The sequence below is a fragment of the Sorex araneus genome, chromosome 5 (genome assembly GCF_027595985.1).
Source record: "Sorex araneus isolate mSorAra2 chromosome 5, mSorAra2.pri, whole genome shotgun sequence".
Lineage (NCBI taxonomy): Eukaryota > Metazoa > Chordata > Mammalia > Eulipotyphla > Soricidae > Sorex > Sorex araneus.
The window spans coordinates 144,768,602-144,792,750 of record NC_073306.1 but is presented as its reverse complement, the minus strand read 5'-3'; the positions used below and the strand labels follow the sequence as shown (position 1 = coordinate 144,792,750).

The 24,149-nt window shown below is 66.5% G+C and overlaps 1 protein-coding gene across 3 annotated transcripts; it reads left to right on the top strand.

Moving 5' to 3' along the window:
- The first annotated feature begins 550 nt into the window (after window positions 1-550).
- On the top strand, window positions 551-23,622 carry SH3TC1 (SH3 domain and tetratricopeptide repeats 1). Of its 3 annotated transcripts, none has more exons than XM_055139150.1 (17): window positions 551-600; window positions 8,413-8,578; window positions 10,045-10,172; window positions 10,983-11,088; window positions 11,424-11,570; window positions 12,147-12,327; window positions 12,851-12,927; window positions 13,475-13,670; window positions 14,159-14,292; window positions 15,707-15,742; window positions 16,037-17,674; window positions 19,090-19,270; window positions 19,335-19,485; window positions 20,140-20,262; window positions 20,487-20,637; window positions 21,162-21,358; window positions 22,956-23,622. In XM_055139150.1, the coding sequence occupies exons 2-17, from the start codon at window positions 8,524-8,526 to the stop codon at window positions 23,211-23,213; spliced, it is 3,759 nt and encodes a 1,252-aa protein (XP_054995125.1). In that variant the 5' UTR covers window positions 551-600; window positions 8,413-8,523; the 3' UTR covers window positions 23,214-23,622. The 3 variants fall into 3 exon arrangements, with proteins under 3 accessions (XP_054995125.1, XP_054995124.1, XP_054995123.1); XM_055139149.1 differs by lacking the exon at window positions 551-600 and adding an exon at window positions 6,221-6,313; XM_055139148.1 differs by lacking the exon at window positions 551-600 and adding an exon at window positions 7,210-7,357.
- Window positions 23,623-24,149: the final 527 nt, after the last annotated feature.

Genomic DNA, 24,149 nt, shown 5'->3' with positions numbered 1-24,149 from the left:
GGGGACTGGTCCTTGGCGGGTCCCTGGGGCAGACTGGCACCTTATCCAGGACCCCCAGTGCTGAGCGTCCCCCACGGGGCTGAGGGAAAGGGGCACCAGCCTCTCAGGCACATCCCACAGCCTCGCCTCACCCCTCCCATTTGCAAAGGGGAGACTGAGACCCAAGGGCAAGAGGCTCTGAGATTCAGGTTCTTGCCCCTCGGTGCCCCTAGACCACCTGGGCAAAGGTCCTTGGTGGAGCCTCATGGGGACCTGAGTCAGGCTGTGTCCTAGCCTCCCACGCTCCCCCCCCCCCCGCCGCAGGCCTGCCTGGGGGCACTCAGCTCCCCCTCACCCCGGGGCGAGAGGCAGGTGGGTGTCCCGAGGCCGGGGGCCATTCCCGCCCGGCTTGGGAATGCCGCCCGGAGCGCGCGGACACTTCCCAGCAATGAGGAGGGGCCAGGCTGGCCTGGCCCTTCCCGGGGCGGGCTTGCTCGCAGCCAATGGGCAGCGGCGGTCACCTGCCTGTGCGGAGGGCGGGCCGCGGGCTGCGCCTTCCTGCCGCCGGTTCAGGCCACCGGGGTCTCCCTTGCTCCCTGGCAGCGTCTGCGCCCCGACAGGGTAAGTTCTAGAACATCTGGCCAGGTCAGCGCCAGGAGCAGCCTGTGCTCCCCGGGGCCCCCCTACCCCTGGGGTCACCTGCTGCCACAGGTGGGGCGGGGAGGGTGTGGGCTGCGTCCTGGAGCCTCGGGCAGCTGGTGCCGCGGAGTGAGGGGAGGCACCTCTGCCTGCTCTGTCCCACCGTCTGTCTGCCCAGAACCGGCTTTGACGTGGGGAGCACCGGGGGCGGGGGGACTCAGATTCCTCCAGCCCCCTCCTAGCCTCAGTTTCCCCTGAGCAGAGCGCATGGGTACAGGGGCCCAGCTTGATGCCCTCCCTGGGGGTCAGCAGCTACAGCCCGTGCTGGGGTCCCTGGAGGCCTGGACTTCCCTGAGGCCCCCCCATGCCCCGTCCACCTCCCCGCTCCCGTCCCTTTGCCCTAGGGCCCTTCCCTGGGAGGGGGGTCCCCAGCATAGGGATCTGGGGACGGAGGGAGGTGGGGGGCGGGCAGGGAGGGGTGCAGGAGATGCAGCGGGGGCTCGGGGACCGTGCTCGGCTTGGGACTTGCCCCAGATCTGGGCCGTTCCTCTGCCTTCCTGTGGGGCCACCACCTGACCCAGGATCAGGACCCCAGGCCTGAGAAGAAAAGGCGGGGGGGGGGCCAAACTCCTGCCTTGGTCTCCCCCGCGTGTGGGGGGTGTGAGCAGAGTCAGGCTCAGCCAAGCCTCCCACCCACTCGCTTCCTCCCTGGCAGGGGGAGGTGGTCCGGCTGCCCAGGGCAGCACCGGTGGGGCGGGGGGCACCCCAGGCTGCCCTCCGGGGCGGTGGGCCTCGGTCTTCCCTGTACTCGCCACTCCTCACTCGGGCCCTGCCCTAGCCCTGACCCCCCACCCCCACCTGGCCTTGGAGTCGCTTCCCACGCCCTCGTTAGGGGCGTCTCCCTGGGGGTCCTGAGCCCGGGGTGCCGCTGACTCTGATGACCTGGAGGGGTGGGGGCTGGTCGCTGTCAGCTGCTCCTGCTGGGGTTCGAGGGAGCTATGAGTTTGTGGGGGAACGTGTCATGGGGGGCCTCCCCTCTGCTGCCTCTGTGCCCTAAAGGCAGAGCTGGGAACGGGGGACAAGGAGAGGCCTCACGCGATCACCTGTCTGTGTCACCTGTCCTCACACCCATGGTGCCTCTTGCTCACATCCCCGCGTCACGACGGCCGGGCGTCCCGTCCCTTACCTCACTGGCCTCAGTCTGACAGGCTCTGGCTGTGCCGCGGGGGACTGTGACCCGGCCACCTCCCCGCAAGCCCCGCTTGGGAGGGAATGTCGCGGGGTGGGCTCGTGGGCAGCGTGGCCGTCGTGAGTCTCAGGTCGGGCCATGTACGGAGGATCCCTCGGCCTGACCTGGCACCAACTCCCCGATCTGCAGCCACCTGGGCCGAGGTTCCCCGCCCACCCTCAGGCCCCCACTGGAAAACGGCCCCCTCGGCAGACAGAAAGCTCCTCTGGGAGGGGCAGAAACCAAAGCGGGCAAAAGTGCCCCTAGGGTCCTGCAACTTCCCTGAAAATCTAGAAAGATCACAAATCAAAGCCAGGGTCCCAGTGGCGGGGATGAGGAGGGGGGGGGCTGAGGGCGTGTCCCCTCTGCACGGCAGCCCCCAGGTCTGCATCTGCCTGGGCCAGGCTGGCACCCGCGTCCAGGGGCACAGGGCTCAGTCACCCCGAGCAGGAGGCCAGGCGCTGGGAGCAGCGGGGAGCCTCGTGCCCGGGGCTTCTGCCCCTCCCGCCCCAGGCGCCTCGCTCTCTGCCCTTCGCCACTCGGCTCCCTGTCCTTGTCACCAGGGACCTGAGGGGACAGCTGCATGGGGGCGAGGCTCTTCCCATACTCTGGGCTCCACTGGCCCCGGGTCTCTGCGGCCCATGTAGTCACGTTTGTCATTCACCAATAATTCTACATCCATGAATCGTCTGCCACCTAAAAATCATCCTCTGACTCTTCACATCTGTCTGTGCTCCACATCCCTCCTCCACCATCTGTCTGTGCTCCACCATCCCTCCTCTACCATCTGTCTGTGCTCCACCATGCCTCCTCCACCATCTGCCTGTGCTCCACATCCCTCCTCCACCATCTGTCTCTGCTCCATCATCTCTCCTCCACCATCTGTGTGCCACCGTCCCCCCTCCACCATCTGTTTGTGCTCCACCATCTGCCTGTGCTCCACTGTCCCTCCTCCACCATCTGTCTATGTTCCGCCACCTCCCCTCCACCATCTGTCTGTGCTCCACCATCCCTCCTCCACTATCTGTCTGTGCTCCACCGTCCCTCCTCCACCATCTGTCTATGTTCTGCCGTCTCCTCTCCACCATCTGTCTGTGCTCTGTTAGCCTACTGTCCATCCCCCTCTAACCCATCTGACATGCACACTTTAGGCCAGGAATACATTCCATGTGTAGTTCAGCTCCCTTGCCTAGCTGGGAGCTCCTCCTCCTCCAGGCAGTCTGCCTTGGATGTCTCTGGGTGGATCAGGCAGTTTGATGGCCCTGCCTTGCTGCTGAGCCTCTGACCCAGCTGCTCAGCCAGTTTCCTGGGTGCTGTCCCCTGTGGCCTTAGCCCTCTTGGGGACAGGGCCATCTGGATCACAGTCCCCCAAGCCCCCACTGGGTCTGGACTGCCTCCCTGCCCTTCCCCTCACCCTAGCAAATAACGGGAGTCTGTCTTCCCCAGGGCCTGATGTGTGGGCAGGGGGGTGTGTGTTTGTGCAAACCGAATTCATCTCCCCCCCGTGACTGTTCCCCACACCAGCCCCAACATGCACCAGTTCTGTGCCCTCCAAGCTACTGTCATCTCTGCCCCCCGGCCAGGCGGGCAGGGTAGGGGGCGGGAAGCCTGGCCTGTTGGGAGACGGTCTGCTCTGGGGGGGACAGTCTGACTTTTGGGGGGATACTTGGGTCACACCCGACGATGCTCAGGGCCTACTCCTGTCTCTGTGCTCAGGAATTACTCCTGGCGGTGCTCGGGGAACATGTGGGATGCCGGGGATCAAACCGGGGTCAGCCTCGTGCAAGGCAAACTCTTCACCTGCTGTACTACTGCTCCGGCCCCCTGGAGGGACAGCCTGGCCTGGGGGTGTGGGGACAGCCTGGCCTGGGGGCACGGGGACAGTCTGGCCCGAGGTTGTGGGGGCAGCCTGCCCTGGGCGACCTGGAAGGTGGGTCACATGCCCAGTCCAGGGCCCACACAGGCCAAGCTGCTCTCCTCACGCCGCCACTGCCCACGTGGTGTTAGTTGGGGCCCAAGGGGGACTCCTCCTCGAGCCCTCTGCCCATGGAAGCCCCTCCCATGGAACAATGGGAATGAGCACTGTGCAGCGAGTCCAGCCCACCCTGCAGGACCAGTGACCCAGGGACACCCACAGCCTAGAGTGGGGCAGGGAGGCCGGTGTGAGGGTCAGACCCTGGTTCCGCAAAGGGCAGCTCCTGAAACCCCGCCCAGGTGGTCTGTGTCCAGGCCGGGCAGGGCCGGAACTTGGCCTTCCCAGGCCCGCAACTAGCACCAGCCTGCAGGGCAGCTCCTGTGCAGCAGGGGGCGCTGGCCCCGCTGGGGCAGGCTGTCCTCTCTGTCTTTCTCTTACTCAGACGGTCCCTCGGTCTGTCTCCAGGGGCACTGCGGGTCCCCCTGGCTGACCGTGGGGGTGGGGGACTGCCAGCTCGTCACCTGCCGCTCCCCGGCTTCAGTGTCCCTATTGGGAAGCCTGACAGGTGCCAGTCCGCCATGCACGCGTCACTGGTCGCCAGACCTGACGTGGGTTTCATGGCCCCGACAGCCGCCAGTGTCCAGCGCCCTGGCCAGGCTGCCCATGACAACGTCCCTCAGACCTGCTCCACACCCACCGCCCACCTGCTCACTGCCCTTCCTGCCCCTCAGTCCGGCCTCTCGGCAGAAAGCCCGGGGCCCTGATTGGAATGAGGCGTTGGCCCAGCACCCGGAGCACTGGAGACCCGGGCCCCTGGGGAGTGAAGTCCACCACAGCCCTCCCCCACCCCGCCCCGCCCAGCTCAGCATTCCTGAGATGCACTGTGAGTGATTAACCAACCCTCAGGCCCACCTCTCTCTGGCTTCCTCAGGTCAGTTTTACCAACGCCTCGGAGCAGGCCCCGGGTCTGGGAAGGCCTCTCTGGCCCCTCTTGGCCTGCTTTCTCTTTAACTGAGGGGTCTCTGCCTCCAGAAAGTACTCCTGGGTTTCACCCTCTGCTGCTGCTTCCCGTTCAGTCTTCTCTTGGTTGTTGCTTCCTCAAGAGGAAGGGGGAGAAGGGCACGCCTAGTTTATTGTCCCCGGCCCTAGTTCTGTCTCCCCACCTGTCTGAACCCCTAGTGGGTGGGCACCCGGGAGACTGGGGAGATGGGGTCATCTTTGCCGTGGAGACCCAGGAGCAGTACTGGGTGTCTGGGGGGCTTGGCAGGCCCAGCCTTGTCCCGGAGCCCTGCAGAAGCCGCCTCCCTGCACCCCGCAGTATCCTCAGCCCCCAGACCCATCTGTGCCCGGCCTGGGAGTCTCAGAATCTGGGGGGAGATTGAGGCAGATGGTAGGGGAGGGTCGTTAAAGGGGCCCAAGGCAGCTCCTCCTGCGGCAGAGAGGACAGGCCAATCTTGGGACGCTCAGGGACTCCTGGTGGGGCTGCGAGACAGCGCCCAGGGTCAGGTAGACTCCAGGACCCTCCTCCGGGCCCTGCCCCCCTATCCCCCTCTGCAGCCCCACTTGACCACTCAAGGCCCTTGACACCCCGCCCCTGCTACCCGCAACCACGCCCTCGGTGCCCCGCCCCTCACGCGACCACGCCCCCTCACGTGACCCCGCCCCTGCTGCCCGAGACCACGCCCCTCGGTGCTCCGCCCCTCCTGCGGCTTTACCGCCCCATCCGCACCATCTCTGTGGATGAGGCTGGTCTTGGCCAGTTTGGCCTCCTGAGCCGAGCCATCTCAGCCCTCCGTGGTGCCCCTCCTCCCTTGGGGACTCCCTTGGGAGGGACCCTTGCTCTCCAGCCTCATACTGAGCGGCAAAGGGCAAGAGAACACAGTGACCAGGCGCTTCGGGAAGAGGGAAATCCCGGTCCAGCGCTGGTGGAGGCAGTTGGAGTCGGACTTGCCTTTCTAGATGCTTCTTGTTTGTTCCTGACCTGGAGGGACACTGCCCACCTCGGCTCCGTCAGGACAGGCCCTGCACCCGGCTGCTCTGTGGAGCTCGGGGACAGTCTGGGGAAGCAGCCTGGCCCGTGTCTCCCAGGACTGGCCGCAGCTGTGCGGGACTCAGAGCTTTGAGCTGGCAGCACCCCTAGAGGGCACAGACCCCACTAACCTTTGAAAGGGGCTCCCTGGGGCTGAAGGGCTCCTGGGGAAGTGCCCAGCAGGAACCTGGCCCCACTGGGTAGGGTCGAGGAGTTCTGGGCCCCGGGTGTCTGTGCGTGCGTGTGTGTGGGTGGGGGGGGGGGGCTGGGGAAAGCCCTGGGTTGGGGCCAGGGGTACAGCTGTGGAGACAAACAGGATGTGGGGCCCTGTCCGGGCGGGACACAGCCCGAATGGGAAGTGACTCCACTCAGTGGACATGAACTGTCCACACCCCCTTTCATTGCCGTTTCCTGAATGACTGGCGGGAGCCTGGACTCTTGCTCCCAGCAAGTGTCTGTCCATGGAGTGGGTGCCTCCGTCCACAGCCTCCAGGAGGCATCATCGGAGCCTGGAACCCTGCAGGTACCGTCTGCAGCCAGGATAGGTGGGGGACCTGCCAGCTGGGGGCAGTGGTCCTGGCAGCCTCTCTGCAGCCCGGGGCCTATGCACATGGTTGCATCTCCTCCATCGGGCCTCGGTTTCCCTGCCTGTGGAGTGGACTTGACAGCAGAGGTGGGAGCTTGAGGACAGGCCGGGGCCAGCAGGACCGCTCCAGCTTGTTGCTCACCGGCGTAGTCGCCCCAGCTCCTGGCCAGAGGCTCCTGCACTTGGGAGCCAGACCCTCCCCAGACATGGGTCTCAGCTCGGGAGAGAACCCCGGGTGTGCATGTAGAGAAGTGTATGTGCGGGCATGTCTGTGTGATCATGTGTGATTACGTGTAAGGATGTGTCTAATCACTTTTGACTGTGTGAGTCACAAGTCCTTATGTGATCGTTATGTGATCACATGTGACTACAGGTATGTCTGATCACGTGTGACTATGAGGTGTGTCTGTGATCATGTGTGTCTGTGCAAGGTATGTGTGATCACGTGTGACTATGTGCAAGTGTGTGTGATCACGTTTGATTGCAATTGTGTCTACGTGTGTATCTGGTGTGCCTGCACAGACAAATTTGTGTGTCCAGATACATGGCATGTGTCTGTGCATGTCTTTTTGTTTGCATGTGCACATGTGTGTCTGTGTGTGCTACTTCCCATGTGTAGGCATGTCCCGGACAGCTGTGTGCTGTGTGCTGAGGGGAAGCGGAACCAGCTGTGCTGAGGCTGGCAGGGCGGGCGTGTGGGCAGCAGGGTCACTTCCTCAGTCCCGGTCTGAGGGAGCCCGGGAGTGCGCCTGAGCGGGAAGGAGCGAGGGGCAGTGGCGTCCGGCCCCTGCATGGGAGGAAGTGGGGAAGGAAGCGGGGCGGTGCAGCGCCATGAAGCCAGGCAGGCTAGGGACAGCCACTGCCTGTCACGGCCACTGGGGCCTGCCCGCAGGGCCAGCTGGAGGGGGACCGGGAGCCTTGGGGGGTCTGCTCTCCCCTGGCCAGGTGGCCTGGGAGCTGCCTCTGAAGAGCGGGGCTCAGGTATGGGCGCTGGGGTTCGGGGACAGGCCAGGGCATGGGTGACAACGCATATGGGGGCCGTCTGCATAACTGCAGGTTGGGCTGGCGCCGCGGGCCAGTGGGGCTGGCTTTTGAGCCCTCTTTCTGGCAGGGCACTTCCTTCATGCACCGTTTGCCCAGGTGACCTCGAGCGGGTCTTGAAGGGCGGGGTGGGGGTGGGGGCGGAGACTACTAAAGGAGGCGGGGGCAGGCAGGGCGGGCGGGCGCCGCGTGGGCCCCCCCTCCCGCCTATTGGTCCCCACCTTGCCCGTGCCACACCCCAAGCTGGGCACGGCCGGAGGGAGGGGACGCGCGAGGCTGCTAGGGCGGCCCAGTGTGGGGTCAGCTGGCCAGTCCCTGCCTCGGGACCAAGGCTCGGAGCCTGCCCAGCGCCCGCCTCCTCCGGGGGTCAGTGGGTGCAGGCCGTGACAGGAGGGCAGAGTCAGTTCCCCGGGCACTGGCAGCAGCACCCTCACCGCGAGGAAAGACTAGCTGTGGCGGCAGGGGCGCGGGGCCGCTGTACCTACTGTCCCGGCCCCTGTGATGGGGACCAGCGAGAGGGCAAACTGAGGCCCCTGGGGCCCCCACCTCCCTTCTTCCTCCTGGGCAGCGGGCTCTGGCCTTTCCCTGCTGTGCTGTGTCCCCAGGGCTGCGAGGCAGCTCAGGGAAGGGGGTGCCGAGGGGGTCACGGGGTTACTTAGGAAACCGAGCCAGGGTCGCCAGGTCCCCTCCAAGTCTTCTCCCAGGGAGGCTGTCACCCCAGCTCGGTCAGTGGCTATGTACCATCTGCCCGTCACATCCCCGCGACCAGCCGGGGCAGCTCCTGGCGTCTCAAGGGGCCACACCACCGACCTCAGGCCCCACACGGGGCCCCAGAGGGGGCTGTACTGCCAGTGAAGGGGCGCGGGGGCTTCCTGTCCGGGGTGCTGCCCACAGGGCCCGGGTGAGCACCCTCTCCTCTGCCCACTCCTGCCCCGGTAGTGCTGGCCGGACCTTGGGGGTCCTCCCACCCTGCTGACACCCCTTTCCCCACACAGGTACCCACCAGCCATGCCCAGCCCTCGGCACTGAGGCCACTGGCGGGGACGGAGGGTCCTGCAGGACAGTGGCGAGGCAGCAGCAAGGGTGGCCGCGCCCACCAGGAGGCCATGAGCCCTTCTGAGGACATGGGGCCTGCAGAGGCGGCGGCCGCGGTCAGAGGCGGTGAGTGCCCAGGGGCGCCTATCTGACTCCTGTCCCTCTCCTTGTCCACTTCACCTCCCGTCTCCCCACCCACCTGCTCCCTGGGTCCTCCTGGGACTGCTGGAGTTGAGGGGGCTCGGACAGGGAGGTCTCGGAGCCCCTACGGACCTGGGGCCCTCTGGGCCTGGAAGAGGGTGGGGGGAACCAGGCACTCAGCTGGGGCCCCGTGGCAGGGACAGGGTCACCTGAAGGATCTGGTGGGACGAGCAGGGCCGTGGCACCCTGTCCCCGGAAGCCTGGACAGTTCAATGGCACAGGGCCACGCGGCCGAGGGAATCAGGATGGCGCCAGGCGCTTCCCCTTTTGGGCCCCCCAGCTGTCAGCCGTCCCAGAAACCTGCATTATTCACTGATTCCAGACTAAAGCCAACACGGAGTGGGCACCCCCTGACCCCCTGCTCCCTACCGGCTGAGACCAGGGGACGCCTCCTGGTCCCCCTGCCCCATGCCAGCTGACACTGGGGCTCGTCTCCCCACTGCCCCTGCCCTGTGCCGGCCCAGAGCAGGGGCTGTGAGATGCGGGGCGTGTGCTGAGAGCAGACATCAGGAGCTCCGACCCCAGTGGAGCTGCGGCTTCTGCAGAAGCGGGAGGGGTGCCCCAAGAGCCAGCGCTGCCCCCTCATGACCCTTTGTTGTGGCCAGTGAGACCCCCAAGGCGCCCAGAGGGCCAGCTGAGACCCTAGAGGCAGGACCTGGGGACAGTGGTTTTGGGGGTATGGGCACAGCGCTTTTCTGGGGGTGCCTGTGGTGAGCCTGCTGCTTCTCCTCAAGACCCCTGCGCCAAGTCACAGGTGCTGTGCCGGCCGCTGGGACCCTCCAGGCGGGCAGCTCTGGCCATGCCACGTGCTGGAGTGAACATGGGACTCCGGGACCCTCAGTGGCCTGGCCCGCACGCCAGGCTTCTGCTGCGGTGTGTGAGAAGGGGCTTGTCCTCGCAGGCTCTTCTCCTAGACCCCCTCCCACTGCCCTGCGCCCGGGCTCCCCCCCCCCCCGGCCCAGGCGCTGCAGAGTGATGGGGTGCCTCAGAGGCACAAGGGCACACCCCAGGTCCGATCTGTATGGGTTTCCAGGATCCAGGTGGGGGCAAGGGCTTCAGGTGGGGATGTGGGGGTGCCTGGCCTCTGGGTGCCTGAGGGCAGCGGACCTGCTCAGGCGGAACGTGCTGGACTTGAGATGACCCTCAGCCCTGATCCCAGGCACAGCCACATCCGCAGGTGCAGTGGCCCCAGTGGTGGTGGTGGCTGTGCTGGGAGGGGTGTGGTGGGGTGCAGGGTGTAGGACAAGGGGCGTGAGATGCAGGGTTGGGTGTGGGGTGCTGGGTGCAGCGCGCGGGGGCGGGGGTGGGATGTGGGCTGAGGGCTGCCTGCTCTGTGGAGCGGGTCTTGGGGCTGGCCTTGCCAGGCACAGTTGACCTGCCCTGCCCTGCAGACCTGACGTTGAGGCTGCAAGCTGTGAGGAGACAGAGTGGGCGGCCGGACCCTGACCTCCAGCAGGCACTTCGGGGCCACCTGCGCCTACTGGAGAGTGACAGCCAGGAGCTGGCCCGCGCCCTAGGGGTGAGTGGGGTGAGGCCTCAATAAAGGGCGTGGCCTGGGAGAGGGGCGGGGCATGAGATCGATGGGGCGGGGCCTGGGAAGTGTGCCTCTGGTGAGGGGGCGGGGCCGAGTGGGGCGGGGCCTGGGAAGTGCACATCTGGTGTGGGGGCGGGGCCTGGGAGCGTTGCCTCTGGGTGGGGCTAAGGACAGGGGTGGGGCCTGGGGTGTGGTGGGGCAGGGGCGGGGCCTGGGAGGCACATCTGGTGAGGGGGCAGGGCCTAATGGGCGGGCACAGGGTATGGTCTAGGGGGTCGCTGGAGGCAGAGCCTGGTGGATTAGGGGCTCAGAGGGGGCAGGGAGGGGTGGGCTTGGAGGAGGAAGGTCCTGACACCCGGTTCAGGGTCCCTAATCTGTGGCCTCACTTCTGGCAGTGCTGTGACTCGGACCCGTGTGTGGCTCCAAGGCCCCTCGCTAGCACCCTGCACCCCTCTCCCCCTAGGCCCTTGTCTGGGTCATCGTGGTTTGGATGGGTGAGCAGGAGGCGGGCGACAGAAACAGGCTCAGAACCTGGAAGCCATGAGCTCCGGAGCTGAGGCTGCAGTGGACAGCCCTGGGGGGGCTGGCTTTGTGCGTGCCCTTCCCTCCTGGTCAGAGGGCCTGAGCGACCCCAGCCTGCAGAGTGCGTGGCGATGAGTCCGCCCAGCCCCGAGTGCTCCCAGATGCGAAGTGCTCCCATCGCAGTGCTCCTGACCGAGAGTGCTCCCCGCCCTGTGCTCCCAGGTGTGGCCCCACTCTCCTGGCTGTCTCCAGTCTCTGCTCCTTCCCCTCTAGGAGCTGTCGGCCAGGCTGCTGTCCATCCACAGCGACCAGGACCAGATCGTGGTGACCTTTAAGACATTTGAAGAAATCTGGAAGTTCTCCACCTACCACGCTCTCGGTGAGGCACGGCCCCGTCACCCGCCCAGCTCTATGGCAGCCAGGAGCTGGCCGGTCGCTGCCAAGGCCCCGTGGGCAGAGCAGGCGCAGACCCCGTCTCGGCGGCTCCCTGCTCCCCCGGGCCTGCGGCAGAGCCCTCCCCAACACTCTCCTGGAGACAGAGGCAGCCTGACTCACGCCCAGCTCCCTGCTGTGGACACTGCAGGACCCCGGAGCCTCAGTGCCCCTTCCCGGGGGACATGGGTGCCTGGAGCCAGGCAGGGTGGGCCCCAGGGGAGCAGCACTGTCTCTGGGCAGGGTCACCTGGTCAGGAGGGTGAACCGGCCTGTCCCCCAGGCTTCACACACCACTGCCTGGAGCAAGTGCTGGTGGACCAGGCCCTCTGGCTGCTGCCCCCCGGGGACGACCAGGAGGTGGCCGTGCACGTGCATGTGGACCCCACTGCCCTGCAGCGGACGCATGAGAACCTGTTGGCCCTAGAAGGTGAGTGTGGCCCACACTGTTCCACAGCTGGACGGCCCCAGTCACTGGGCACCGCCCTACTGCTGGACGGCCCCCGGGCACTGGGCACCGCCCCACAGCTGGACAGCCCCTGGACATGGGCACCGCCCCACAGCTGGATGGCCCCTGGGCACTGGGCACCGCCCACAGCTGGACGGCACCTGGGCACGGGCACCGCCCCACTGCTGGACGGCCCCTGGGCATGGTCACCGCCCCACTGCTGGACAGTCAGCATTGGGAGACCCTGGGCACTGGGCATTGGGAGAACCAGCACGGGGAGTGCTGGACACTAGGGCACAGGGCACTGTGGGGCGAGCAGAGCTGGGCCACTCGAATGTCCACGGGAGCCGGGGCAGGGGCTTAGCACGGGCGGGGAGACTGAGGCTGGGAATCTAGTGGAGCCTGACACCAGCCCAGCCCCTCCTCCCACCCAGGCACGGCACCACCAGGGTCTGGGCAGCTGCTGTAGGTGCAGACGGGGCCAGGCAGGGGTCCTGGGAGAGGCTCCCGGGGCAGGGTTCCACGGGCCTGACCAAGCTGCTCCCCTCCCCCTTGAAGGGCCTTTCTTTGTCCTGTGTCCTGACCACCGTGTGAGAGCCATCACTGCCCCCCCGGGGGCGGGCACGGGCCCCCAGCCCTTCAGGCGGGCTTCAGGGGTCCCACAGGCAGAGACGGCCCACGGCTCCAGCTCACCCGACCAAGAGACGGCCACCCCAGAGCTCTTGATTCCGTTCCATCAGTAGGTACCAGCCAGCTCTCCCTGCTTCACCCCTGCTCCCCTGCTCCCCCTGCTTCACCTCTGCTCCCCCTGCTTTACCCTGACTTCAGCCCTGCTCCCCCTGCTTCCCCACTTCATTCTTCCCTTCCTCTCCCGCTTCTTCCCTGCTTCTCTCTCCTGCTTTTCTCCTGCCGTCCGTGGGACCACCTGCAGAGCCAGGGTGCGAGGGGTACAACCCTCCCCACATCCCAGTCCAGCTCTCTCCCTCCCAGCCTTACCCCTCCAGCCCTCCCTGCCTCCCTGGCCTCACCCCACTCTCCCTTTCTTTCCCCCTCCTTGCCCCTCCCCCTTCTTCCACCTCGCTCTCCCACTCCGAGGGCCCCTAGGGCGGGCCTGAGAAAGGGGAGGCACCCGGTGGGCCCAGGCAGGTGCATGGTGGAGGACGGGTGGACATGCTTGGTGGCAGCTGTGGCGTCCGGCCTGCCCAGGGCCCTGGGTCTCAGCACTGTGTAGAGGGCCCCATCTGTCTGTTCGCCCACTGCAGGTGGGCTCTCAGGGGCTCCTGGGATCCTGGCGATGACCCTGAAGATGTGGCTGCAGTGCCAGATGTGTACCCAATGGGTCAGTGCCCCCTGATGCCCGGGAGGGTGGGCGAGGAGCTCTGGGTGGTGTCACCTTCCCCGCACACACACAGACACAGGAGCCCCAACACGACCCCCCCCACCCCCTCAAAGCAAGCAGAAATGGAGGGCCGGTCAGGGGTGGTGGGTACCAGCATTCTAGAAACTTCTCTGCGTGTCCAGAAGCCTCCCCCAGCCTGAGGCTTGAGATGTAGCTTTACCTGGGAGACCCTGAGATGCACCCCCAGACCAAACCCACGTGACACCTCCCGGTGCCCTCCCTACTGGTCCCTGAGCCCCGTGCGCCTCAGTCCGGAGCAGGGCCCTGTGGGGGTGCTTCCTGTCCCGGCTAATGGGGCACCAGTCCTCGGGCATGGGGGCGGGGGGGTGCTGGCAGCTCCCTGCCCAGCGGGAGGAAGGGGGCTGTCCCTGGGCCACTCAGCCCACCTCTGGGCTGGTGCTCCAGCCCCCATGGGGATCACACCCAGGACACAGGGTCTGGCCCAGGGCCCCCGCACTGCTGACCTCCCCCCGCACACTCCCTGCAGCCGTGGGCCTGGCCTCCGCTGTGGCTGACTGCCGGGGCGCAGGCCCCGAGGAGCTGAGCTTCCGGGCCGGGGACTCCGTGCAGCTGCTGGGTGCGCGTGTGCCTGGCCTGCGCTGGTGTGTGGGGAGACACGCGGCTTCCGGGCAGGTGGGCTTCGTGCGGACCAGCGACATCTGTGCACAGGCCTGCGTGTCTGAGTGAGTCGGGCCCCTGGAACTGCCCTGGTCTCGCCTTGGGGCTCTCACATTTTGGGAGGGTTGTTGTTTTCTCAAATGCCCCAAAACTAGGCCAAGACTTTTTTTCACGTCTCAGAATAGCTCACTCTCAGCGAAGGACATTCGCTGTTTCCTGTCACGTTTTGTTTAGTCCTTTACACGAATGCCCGGGCCCTTCCTCCCTCCCAAGCTCCCACTCCTGTCAGTGCTGGGAGCTGTGTGAGGCGCGGGGGGCAGGGGGAGCTTGGCTGTGGACAGCCTGTTCTGCCGGCCAGCTTCCAGGGCACGGACATTTCTGGTGGGGCTCTGAGGTCTGCCCAGGAGTTCACCTGAGGTATGAAAGCCCCCAATGCCTGCTCCTGGGATTTGGGGTCTATGAGACACAGTGGCCTGGAGCCCGTCTCTGTCCTGACCCTGGGTGTCTGGGGCAGGGCCGAGTGACCTGGGCTGACATGCTTGCCCCTTCCTAGGCTGGAGGAGGCCATCTTCCTGAGCGAGGAGGAACGCACTTTCTTCAGCAGCCAGGGACACTGGCCCCAGGACGAGGCCAGCCAATTACTGAGCAGGATGGCAGGGCTGGACACGTGCACAGAGTACAGCCTGGGTGAGTGGGGGGCACTGACCCGGTCAGCCCGGGTGAGTGGGGGGCATTGGCCAGGGACAGCCTAAGCACAGGCCCCTGCACCGGCCATGGCCAGTGAGCCTGGTGAGGCCTTACTCGCCCCCACAGGCCCTGGACAGGCCTCCAGGCTGACCTCTTCCTGCTGGGCATGACTCTGTGCACCCACAGCTGCAGGACACACCTGGCATGTGTGTGGGCCACCTGCCACCTGTGTGGACATGCCTGTCCATGAACACACATATATGAAGTTTCACCTGTCACATGTGTGAACCCATGATCAGATCGACACTTGGACATGTGCGTAGTACAGACGACACATGTCACGTGTCCTCACACAGAGACACACTCAGCCATCTGCACATACATATAATGTGCACATTCACAGAGACACAAGGCCCTGCACACAGGTATGCGCCCACGTGTCATGCACACATGTGCACATTCATCTGTGCACACCTGTGTACACACCACACAGACATGCATTTGGTCTGCACATGTGACACACTGAGAGGAAGCTATGCGTGATGAACCTGTATATTTTACCAAGAAATGTGTGCTCAAGTGTCCACATGGTCACAGGAGTATAGGCATATTAACATTCATACACACAGGTGTGCACGTTCAGACATGTGCACATACATATGCAAGTCACACTTGCATGTATGCAGCCACAGGGCTCTCACAGACATGTGTGTGCAATCATGATAATCACAGGTGCACACACATATACGGTAACGGTGTTCTCACACTTATGGGCATTCCCAGGGCGCACACAGATGTATATGCACAAGTACCTGAGCACACAGCACATGTGCATTCACAGATGTATGCATGCAGGCCCTGCACACACTTACAGAAACATTCAGGCTCATGCACTCACCAGGAGTGCACACTCAGGGTCTGCACACACCCTGGATGCACACTCAGGTTCTGCACACACCTGGGTGCACACTCAGGCTCATGCACACACCCAAGGTGCACATTCAGGCTTATCACACATGCAGGGTGCACACTCAGGCTCATCACACACCTGGGGTGCACACTCAGACTCATGCACACACCCAAGGTGCACATTCAGGCTCATCACACACCCAGGGTGCACACTCAGGCTCATCACACACCCGGGTGTACCTCAGGCTCTGCACACACAGTACACACACTGGAACATGTACACTCAGGCTCATGCACGCCCACACACCCACTCCTAGTCACACTGAGAACTGCCTCGCCCTGTCAGCACCCAGCTTCCTTCTTAGCAGCCTCTCTGGGTGCCCAGAGCAGTGTGCACGACGCTCGGGCTTTGGAAAGTGCACTGGGGCCTGCTTCCTGGGGACGCTCAGGCACTGCTGCAGTTGGTGCGTGTGGGCCGCAGTGACACCAACCCCCTCCCTTGCAGACACACTCGAAGAAGCTGAGCAGCCCGAGGAGCCAGGTGGGTTTGTCCGGCCAGACCAGCTCACCCCAGGATGGCACCGGGCAGAGGCAGGGAGCACGGGCAGGACTGGCACAGGCCCTCCTTCCCGGGAGCTGCTGGGCAGAGGCCAGGTACCCCTACGGTGGCAGTGAACTAAGCTGACCCCCAGGAGGCCCCACACAGCTGAGCCCCACCAGGCCCCTCTACAGTGGCGGGAGGGGGCAGCCCCTCAGAGCGCCGGGAGGGTCCTGCCGCACAGGGCCGGGGTCTCTGACCCTACACTCATCCACCTTGGGGTTTGGTGGCTTACAGAAATTTCTCCCCCTGGCCCGAACCCGGAGCCACATGAGACCCTGCAGAAGGTGAAGAACATTCTAGAACAATGCAAGTCCTGCCCCGGCATCTGCGAGGAGCCGGAGTCCCCGGATCTCCAGACCACGTCCACAGGTGCCACGGTGCCGGACACAGAGGAGCCGTGGTTCTGCCTGGCCGCCACCGACAACTGGGCCGACCCGGAGACCCTGCATACAGAGTTGCTGGCCCTGAACGCGCCCGGGCACGAGGCCCGGTTCCTCTCCCTGCCCGGGCCGAGCCGCGCGGCCAGCAGCCGGGACGAGGAGGAGCTGGTGGGGCGGCTGGCGCAGGCGCGGGCGGCCGCCAAGAAGGCCGGGCTGGCCATGGCGCTGGCCCGGCTCTGCCTCCTGCTGGGCCAGCTGTGCGTGCGCAGGCTCAAGCTCTCCCAGGCCCGCGTCTACCTGGAGGAGGCCCAGGCGGCGCTGGGCGGGCGCTTTGGCGACCTGGAGCTGGTGGCGGCTGTGTACGCTCATCTGGCGGCCGTGCACCTGAAGCAGAAGAACCGGGAGAAGAGCGCCCAGGTGGTGCCCAAGGCGGCTGCCCTGCTGCTGGCCACGCCCGGCCTTCGGGGCGGCACGGAGGCCGGGGCCCAGCTGCTGAGGCAGGCCCTGCGGGGGGCCGTGGTGGGCCGGAGCCCCCAGGCGGAGGCCCGGGCCTGCTTCCTGCTGGCCCAGCACCACGTCCGGCTCAGGCAGCCCGAACGGGCCCTGCCCTTCCTGGAGCGGCTACTGCTGCTGCAGCAGGCCCTGGGCAGCCCCCGGGCCCAGTGGCCCGTCCACTGCGCCCTGCTCCTGGCCACTGCCTATGGCCGCCAGTGCCTGCCACACCTGGCGCTGAGCTGTGCCAAGGCGGCCTCGCTGCTGCCGCGGGGCTCTCTGGCCAGCGCCCTGCACACCGTGGACCTGGTCCAGCGCCACAGCCCCCCAGCCCATGGCCTGCCCACCCAGGCGGCCCGGTACCTGTGGCAGGCGCTGGCGGCCGGCCCGGACCCAGCACTGCAGGGCCTGCTCTGTGCCAGTCTGGCACGGCTGCACAGCCTCCAAGGGCAGTACGGCCGGGCCGCCGCCCTCACAGCGCGGGCAGCGGAGGCCGAAGCCCAGGCCGGCGGCCTCCGTGTGCTGGACTACTTGCTGGCCCTCGCCCAGCTGCACCTGCTCCGTGGGCAGAGCCTGGTGGTCCTGGGCATCCTGGAGGCTGTGCGGGAGGCGGCCGTGCCCAGCGCGGAGCAGGAGGGCATGATGGCCAACGTGGAGGCCACGGCGCTGCGCAGGACCGGCCGGACTCGGCAGGCAGCCGAGGGCTACCACCGCGCCCTGCGCCTGGCCAGGGCTCTGCGGCACCCGCGCAACCAGGCCGTGGTCCTGGCCAACCTCGGGGGGCTGTGCGGGCAGGCGGGCGCGGGGCGCCTGGCCCAGCACTACCTCCTGCAGGCCGCCAGGCTGCTCTCGGGGTTGCCTGGGCGCGAGCGCGGCCCTGACCTCACCCGCGTGCTGCTGGCCCTCGGAGACCGGAGCACCCGTGGGCACTGCCCCCGCCAGGCCAAGAGCTACTACGAGTGGGCCTTCCTGGTGGCCGTGGAGTCCGGCCACGTGGACAGTAAGTCAGCTCTGGGGCCCCGGGTCGTGTCTCCCAGCGTGGGTGTACAGGGCAGGCCCGGCCTGCGATGGGACCTCAGCCCCGCCTCTGCAGGCTCAGGGGCCCGGGGCCGGGCTGGGTGCTCGGGCTCCTGTGCTCCCGGACAGCAAGTGCTGGGGCCCCGGGGAGCCGAGAGCGTCTCCCCAGCACTGGGTCTGCCCCTTCACACAAAGGACCCCTGATACCCAGTGCTCCTGTGGTCTCAGCAGGAAGCAGCTGCTGGGTACCTGGGGGACGGGCAGCCCAGCCCTGTGCGCGACCAAGAGGCTGAGCAGGGGCATGGAGGCACACAAGGGTATGTGTGCAAAGGCCCTGGAGCAAGTGGCCCCTGTTCTGCTCAGGGAGTTGCCCGTTGGGAAAGGCAGGTGGGGCGCCAGGGGCCCAGGCAGGCTTGGCGGAGTCCCAGCTGCCTGGTCGGGCCTTTCACTTTGGGGTGTCCTGGGGGCTGCAGAACCCTGCGGCTGTGGGGGTCCGGGGATCCCCCCGGGGCAGAACCCTGCTCCGAGTCCCTCCCCTCCACTGCCAGGGGCTCAGGCGTGCCAGGCAGGAGGACTTTGCTTGCCCACGCCAGCCTGTGCCGCCCTGCGGGGGCTCTGGGGAGCCTCCCTGAGACGTCCAGTCCCACCCGTGGCTGCCGTCCCTCGACCCTCCTGTCCAGTCCGTCCAGGAGGCGGGTCCCCCGCCTTCTTCCTTCCTCCACGCCCCCTGCGTCAGGGAGAAGCTTCTGGTGCTGCCGCTCCTCCCTGCTGTTTCCCGCCTGGGGCTGGTGCCCTGTCCTCCCTCGGTCCTGAGGTGCTGGTCGGTTTCCACCTGGCCAGCCCGCCGCAGAGCCCGGGTGCGAGGCCCTTCCCACGCGCGCCGTCCCGCCGGGCTCTATCTGCTCATCTGTTGTCCGCCCCCCCGCCCGCCCCGTCCATGGCTGTGCAGAGGCAGCGCGTGGCCGAGGCTGAGTCTGCTTGTAGATAGCCCATCCCCCACAGAGCAGCTCCTGGACAGTGCCCGTGACCTTGCAGGTGCCTCTCTGGGTCTCGGATGGGCAGTGTCCACTCCTAGTGCTCTCTGGGCCCTGCTGGTTTTTCAGGCTCGCTGCTGGCCCAGCGGTGCTGGGGACCACACGTGGCTCTTGTTCACGCGAGGCCGGTGCTCTCACACCTGCCATGGGGGACGGTGCCAGCTGGTGGGGGGTCTCGAGACCTGGCCTCTGGGTCCCGGCCCGCCGAGGCCTCGCGAAGCAGACAGTGACCGGGACCCGGTGTGGGGGCGGAGGTGGCCGTGCCCCTCAGCTGCCTGGGCTCCGTGTCCCCCCCCGCACGCTGACGCAAGGAGGGGCAGCAGCGGCCGGCCCGGGCACGCGGCTGACACCTTCCTCCCGCCAGGCCAGCTGCACGCCGTCCAGCGTCTGTGCCGCTTCTACAGCGCCGTGATGCCCAGCGAGGCCCGCAGCGTGGTCTACCACGAGCTGCAGCTCTCCCTGGCCCGCAGGGTGGCCGACAAGGGGCTGGAGGGGCGTCTGCTGGAGACCATCGGCCGGCTCTACCTGGCGCTGGGCACCGAGCGGTGAGGCCTGGCGGGGGCGCCCTTCCCGGGCGCGGGTGGGCCACGGCTCACGGCCTCTCCTCAGGGGCTACCGGTCGGCGCTGGACTACACCAAGCGCAGCCTGGGCGTGTTCATCGACCTGCAGCAGAAGGAGAAGGAGGCGCACGCCTGGATGCAGGCCGGCAAGATCTACTACATCCTGCGGCAGACCGAGCTGGTGGACCTGTACATCCAGGCAAGCACCCGGCCCCCCGCACCCCTCCCAGCCCTGCGCCCCACCCACACCCCTCACACCTGCCCCCCACACCCCACCCAGCCCTGCGCCCCACCCACACCCCTCCCAGCCCTGCGCCCCACCCACACCCCTCACACCTGCCCCCCACACCCCTCCCAGCCCTGCGCCCCACCCACACCCCTCACACCTGCCCCCCGCACCCCTCCCAGCCCTGCGCCCCACCCACACCCCTCACACCTGCACCCCGCACCCCTCCCAGCCCTGCGCCCCACCCACACCCCTCACACCTGCACCCCGCACCCCTCCCAGCCCTGCGCCCCACCCACACCCCTCACACCTGCACCCTGCACTCCTCCCAGCTCTGTGCCTCACCCCTGCACCCCACACCCCTCACACCTGCACCCCACACCTGCACCCCGCACCCTGTCCCAGCTCTGTGCCCCATCCCTGCACCCCGCACCCCACATTCTGTGCCTGCCTGCTGCCCTGCACCCCATATCCCAAACTCTACTCCAGCCCCACACCCCGCACCTCTGCAACACAAACCTTCTCAATTCCCACTCGTCCCTCCCCTGCACGTCACCCTCCATGGCTGTCCTGCCCCTGCCCACCCCTCAGCCCTCCAGCTGGCCGCCCTCCCTCCCTGACCCTCAGGTGGCCCAGAATGCAGCCCTGTACACCGGGGACCCGCAGCTGGGGCTGGAGCTCTTCGAGGCGGCCGGGGACATCTTCTTCAACGGGGCATGGGAGCGGGAGAAAGCCGTGTCCTTCTACCGCGTGAGTGACCACACAGGCCCCCCGTGGGGACCCCCAGGGCAGCACTGCCCGCTCACTCGCCCAGAACCACGGGACCCCCGGGGCCTCTTGCCTCCCCCTGCCCTGGACAGAGCTGGGAAGGACCGTCTGGGGTCGCAGCCTGAGCTCTCCCCCAGCCGGGCGTGGGGGCGCCAAGGTCCAGAGGCGCATCCTGGGGTCAGCGCCTGACCGCCCCCTGCTGGCAGGACCGGGCGCTGCCCCTGGCGGTGACCACAGGGAACCAGGAGGCGGAGCTGAGGCTATGCAACAAGCTGGCTGTGCTGCTGGCCGAGCTGGACACGCCCCGCGAGGGGCTGGAGTTCGCCCACATGGCGCTGGGGCTCAGCATCGCCCTGGGTGAGCTGCGCCCCGTCTGGCCCCCGCGCTCCCTGCAGCCCCCGCCCTCACCCCTCCCCACTGCCCTCACCCCTCCCCGCTGCCCCCAGCCCTCACCCCTCCCCGCTGCCCCCAGCCCTCCCCGCTGCCCCAGCCCTCACCCCTCCCCGCTGCCCCCAGCCCTCCCCACTGCCCCCAGCCCTCACCCCTCCCCGCTGCCCCCAGCCCTCACCCCTCCCTGCTGCCTATGTGCCCTCAGCCACACTCCCAGCTGGAGGCGTCTGATTTCTCCATGTCCAGGGGAGCCCCTGCCCGGGGGGGGGGTGGTGGAGGTGACCGGCACATGGGCCTGGGGTTCCCTGACCTTCAGGCGAGTGACAGGGCATCCTGGAAAGACAGGCGCACACCCCATCCAGCAGCCGTGGGCAGGCCGGGAGCCGGTGCCCGTGTCCCCCACATGCTGCCAGGACAGGCGGGGCAGGGGGCAGGCATGCCCTCCCACCAGCCTCACTCACCCACTCGCCCACCCGGCCACCCGCCCGCAGGGCACCGGCTGAACGAGCGTGTGGCCTGCCACAGGCTGGGCGCGCTGCACCAGCGCCTGGGCCAGGGCGAGCTGGCCGAGCACTTCTACCTGAAGGCGCTGGCGCTGTGCAGCTCCCCACTGCAGTCTGACGAGGAGGCGCTCTACTACGTGAAGGTGTACCAGGCACTGGGGGACATCATCTTCTATGAACTCAAGGTGGGCAGGGCCCATCTGGGCACGGAGAATGTGCGTGTATCAGGGAAGCTGCCCTGAGGAGGTGACCACCAGCCTCACTGGGTCAGCCAAGCAGGTTTTGGCTATGAAAAGAAATTGGGAAGGGCATAAGGATTCCAGGGGTCTGGGGAAGGTCACCACTCGTCCCAGAGACCCACCTTGCACGGTACAGCCCAGTCCTGAGGCCTCCTCCAGGAAGCCTGCTGGGCTGTGTAGTGCCCAGTCCTGGATTCCCAAAGATGGGGGGAAGGTGGGTGGGCTCTGTCACCCCATTCAGAGAGGCTGGAATGCCTCAGGGCTGGAGGTGGGAGCTGGCAGGACGCCCTGTCCCGCCCTCCACAAGGGCTTGACTGTGTGCTGCTGACACCTGGCGGTCGGAGATGGTACTTCACCTTGTCCCGCTGGACTCCGCTGACCTGCCAAGCTGTGGGCGGCCGGCTGGGGGCTGCAGGGGGCTGTGGGGAGACAGTGGTTGTGTGGGGAACAGTGTCTTTGTGGGGACAATGACTGTGTGGGGGACGGGGGGGACGGTCTGTATGGGGACAGGGTTTGGGGACAGAGGTTTGTGAGGGACAAGGACTGTGTGAGGGACAGAGAGTTAGAGGGTCATGGGCTGGTGGACAGGGGCTGTGGAGGCGACAGGCTGTGTGAAGACAGGTGCAGATACAAGGCCGTGTGTATACAGACATGGACACATACACACACGCATTGCTCACATGGGGATCATGGACATGATTCATGCCCAGACACTTAGACATGAGCACGTGGGCATGCATGGAGCATACCCACACTACAGGTGTGTGCACAGAGCCCAGGAACATGTGTGGATGCTCCTGGGTTGCAGTTAGGCACCCACAGAGGACACATGTGTTCGGCCACACGTGACAGGCAGCACATACGTGCATGTGCTATGTTGATACATGTAGATAACATGTACACTGTACACAATGTATGAACATGTAGAAAAGCATGTGGATATAACATGCATGTGGACATGCGGTGAGCACATGTGCATTTATGATCCGGCAGTGGATGAGGTATGTGTACACACATACTCATTAACACTCATCACCCATTTGCACATGTGTGCATGGACATATATGTGCACATATATGCACAGTCACATGCATGCACACAGCACCACCTTAGACCCAACTTGGCTTGTTCCTTCAGTTCTGTTGGAAAGTCCCCTCCTCCAAGAAGCCTTCCTGTGGCAGCCCAGTTGTCCCAGCTTCCTGCTGCTCAGCCTGGCCGCCCTGTACTTGCGGCACCCAGGAGCCCACCTGGCTCCCGGTGGTGTGTGGAGCAGCCTGTGCTGCTGTGTGTTTGCTTTCCGCTGGCCCTGGGATCTGGGCCCACCCAGGGGCACCCTAAGGTGCTGAGCAGTGGGGGGAAGGCCCAGGTGGGTGCAGAAGGGTCCCTGCAGTGTGGGGCATCCGAGGCCTCTAGAAGGGCGTGAGCAGTGGGCAGGCCCCTGGGGAAGGTTCCGGGTGGGCTCGGGCTGTGCTGGCCCTGCGCCCTGTGAGCTGTGTCCAGGTGGGCAGCTGTGGACTCGGGGTCCGCATCCGTTTCCCCGCAGGACCCTTTCGATGCTGCTGGGTACTACCAGCTGGCGCTGGCCGCGGCCGTGGACCTGGGCAGCAAGAAGGCACAGATGAAGCTGTGCGGACGCCTGGCCACCATCTACCACCACTTCCTGCGTGACCGCGAGGCCTCCCTCCTCTTCTACCAGAAGGCCCGGGCCTTCGCCGCCGAGCTCCGTGGCCGCCGGGGCCTCTGGGCAGCCCCGCGACCCTGTGGCCGAGCACCCTGGCTGACCCAGGCCCCGCTGCTCTGACACCAGCCCAGTCCCCACACACCCACTCACTCTCCGGGCAGTGGGACACACTGGCTGGACCTGGGGCCACAGGTGACCTCGCCTGGAGGCCCTGGGGTGTCTCAGGCCAGGCTCCCCCCAACTGGCCACGGCTGCTGCTGCCCTCCAGGCAGGCTCCTGGGCTGCGGTGGGCCCTGCCTGTCCCTGGAGGCTACCCGCTGTTGGGGTACCCTGGGTGCAGGACGTGAAGCACAGGGGTCAGCTGCCTGCGTGGCCCTGGGAAGGAGAGTCGTTCCCACCCCCAGCCCTCATCTGTGTCGGGGAGCAGCAGGGATAGATCCGACCCCTAGCGGCCCCCTGCCTGACCCATGCGGGTGGTGTCTCCCCCCGTTCAGGCAGGACCCTGACATGGCACCATAAACTCACTTCTAAGCCCCCCGAGGCTCCGTGTCTCCGTTCAGCCTGATCAACAGTGAGCTTGGACACGCTCTCTGCCTCACGCCTGGGGGGCGGGGGACGAACAGAGATGGCCAGGCGTGGGACCTGGCGGCCCACTGGCTCAGGGGTGCCAGAGCCCCCTTTGCTCAGCGCCAGAGCCTCCCATCCTCCCCACCAGGGGGCAGCAGAGAGCTTCCTGGCTGGGAAGGCAACCGGGCAGTGTAGAGTGGACACTGCAGGACAATCAGGCAGTGACCGAGGGCAGCACAGCCGGGCACAGTGACCCGAGGGCACCTTAGGACATCCAGACACAGTCACCTAACTCCAGCCAGCAGCCCAAGGTCACTGGGCTGCAGGCTGGACATCGGCTGCTCTGCCGGGGCCACCTGCCAGCTCCCCAGGCTGGGGTCCCTGAACCCCGTCCCCCCACAATTGTGCCCCGGGCCCGGGCCCCTGCACAGGCCCTGGAGGGCACTTCTGGAGCAACTGGGCAGCGAACCCGACAGGGGTCCCTGGGGA

Excerpts from the sequence above, each read along its gene's own strand:
- SH3TC1 (XM_055139150.1), top strand. The coding sequence starts at position 8,524 with ATGAGCCCTTCTGAGGACATGGGGCCTGCAGAGGCGGCGGCCGCGGTC. Across the intron at positions 12,328-12,850 it reads CTCTTGATTCCGTTCCATCA|GTGGGCTCTCAGGGGCTCCT; the intron begins GTAGGTACCAGC and ends CGCCCACTGCAG. Across the intron at positions 19,486-20,139 it reads TGGTGGACCTGTACATCCAG|GTGGCCCAGAATGCAGCCCT; the intron begins GCAAGCACCCGG and ends CCTGACCCTCAG.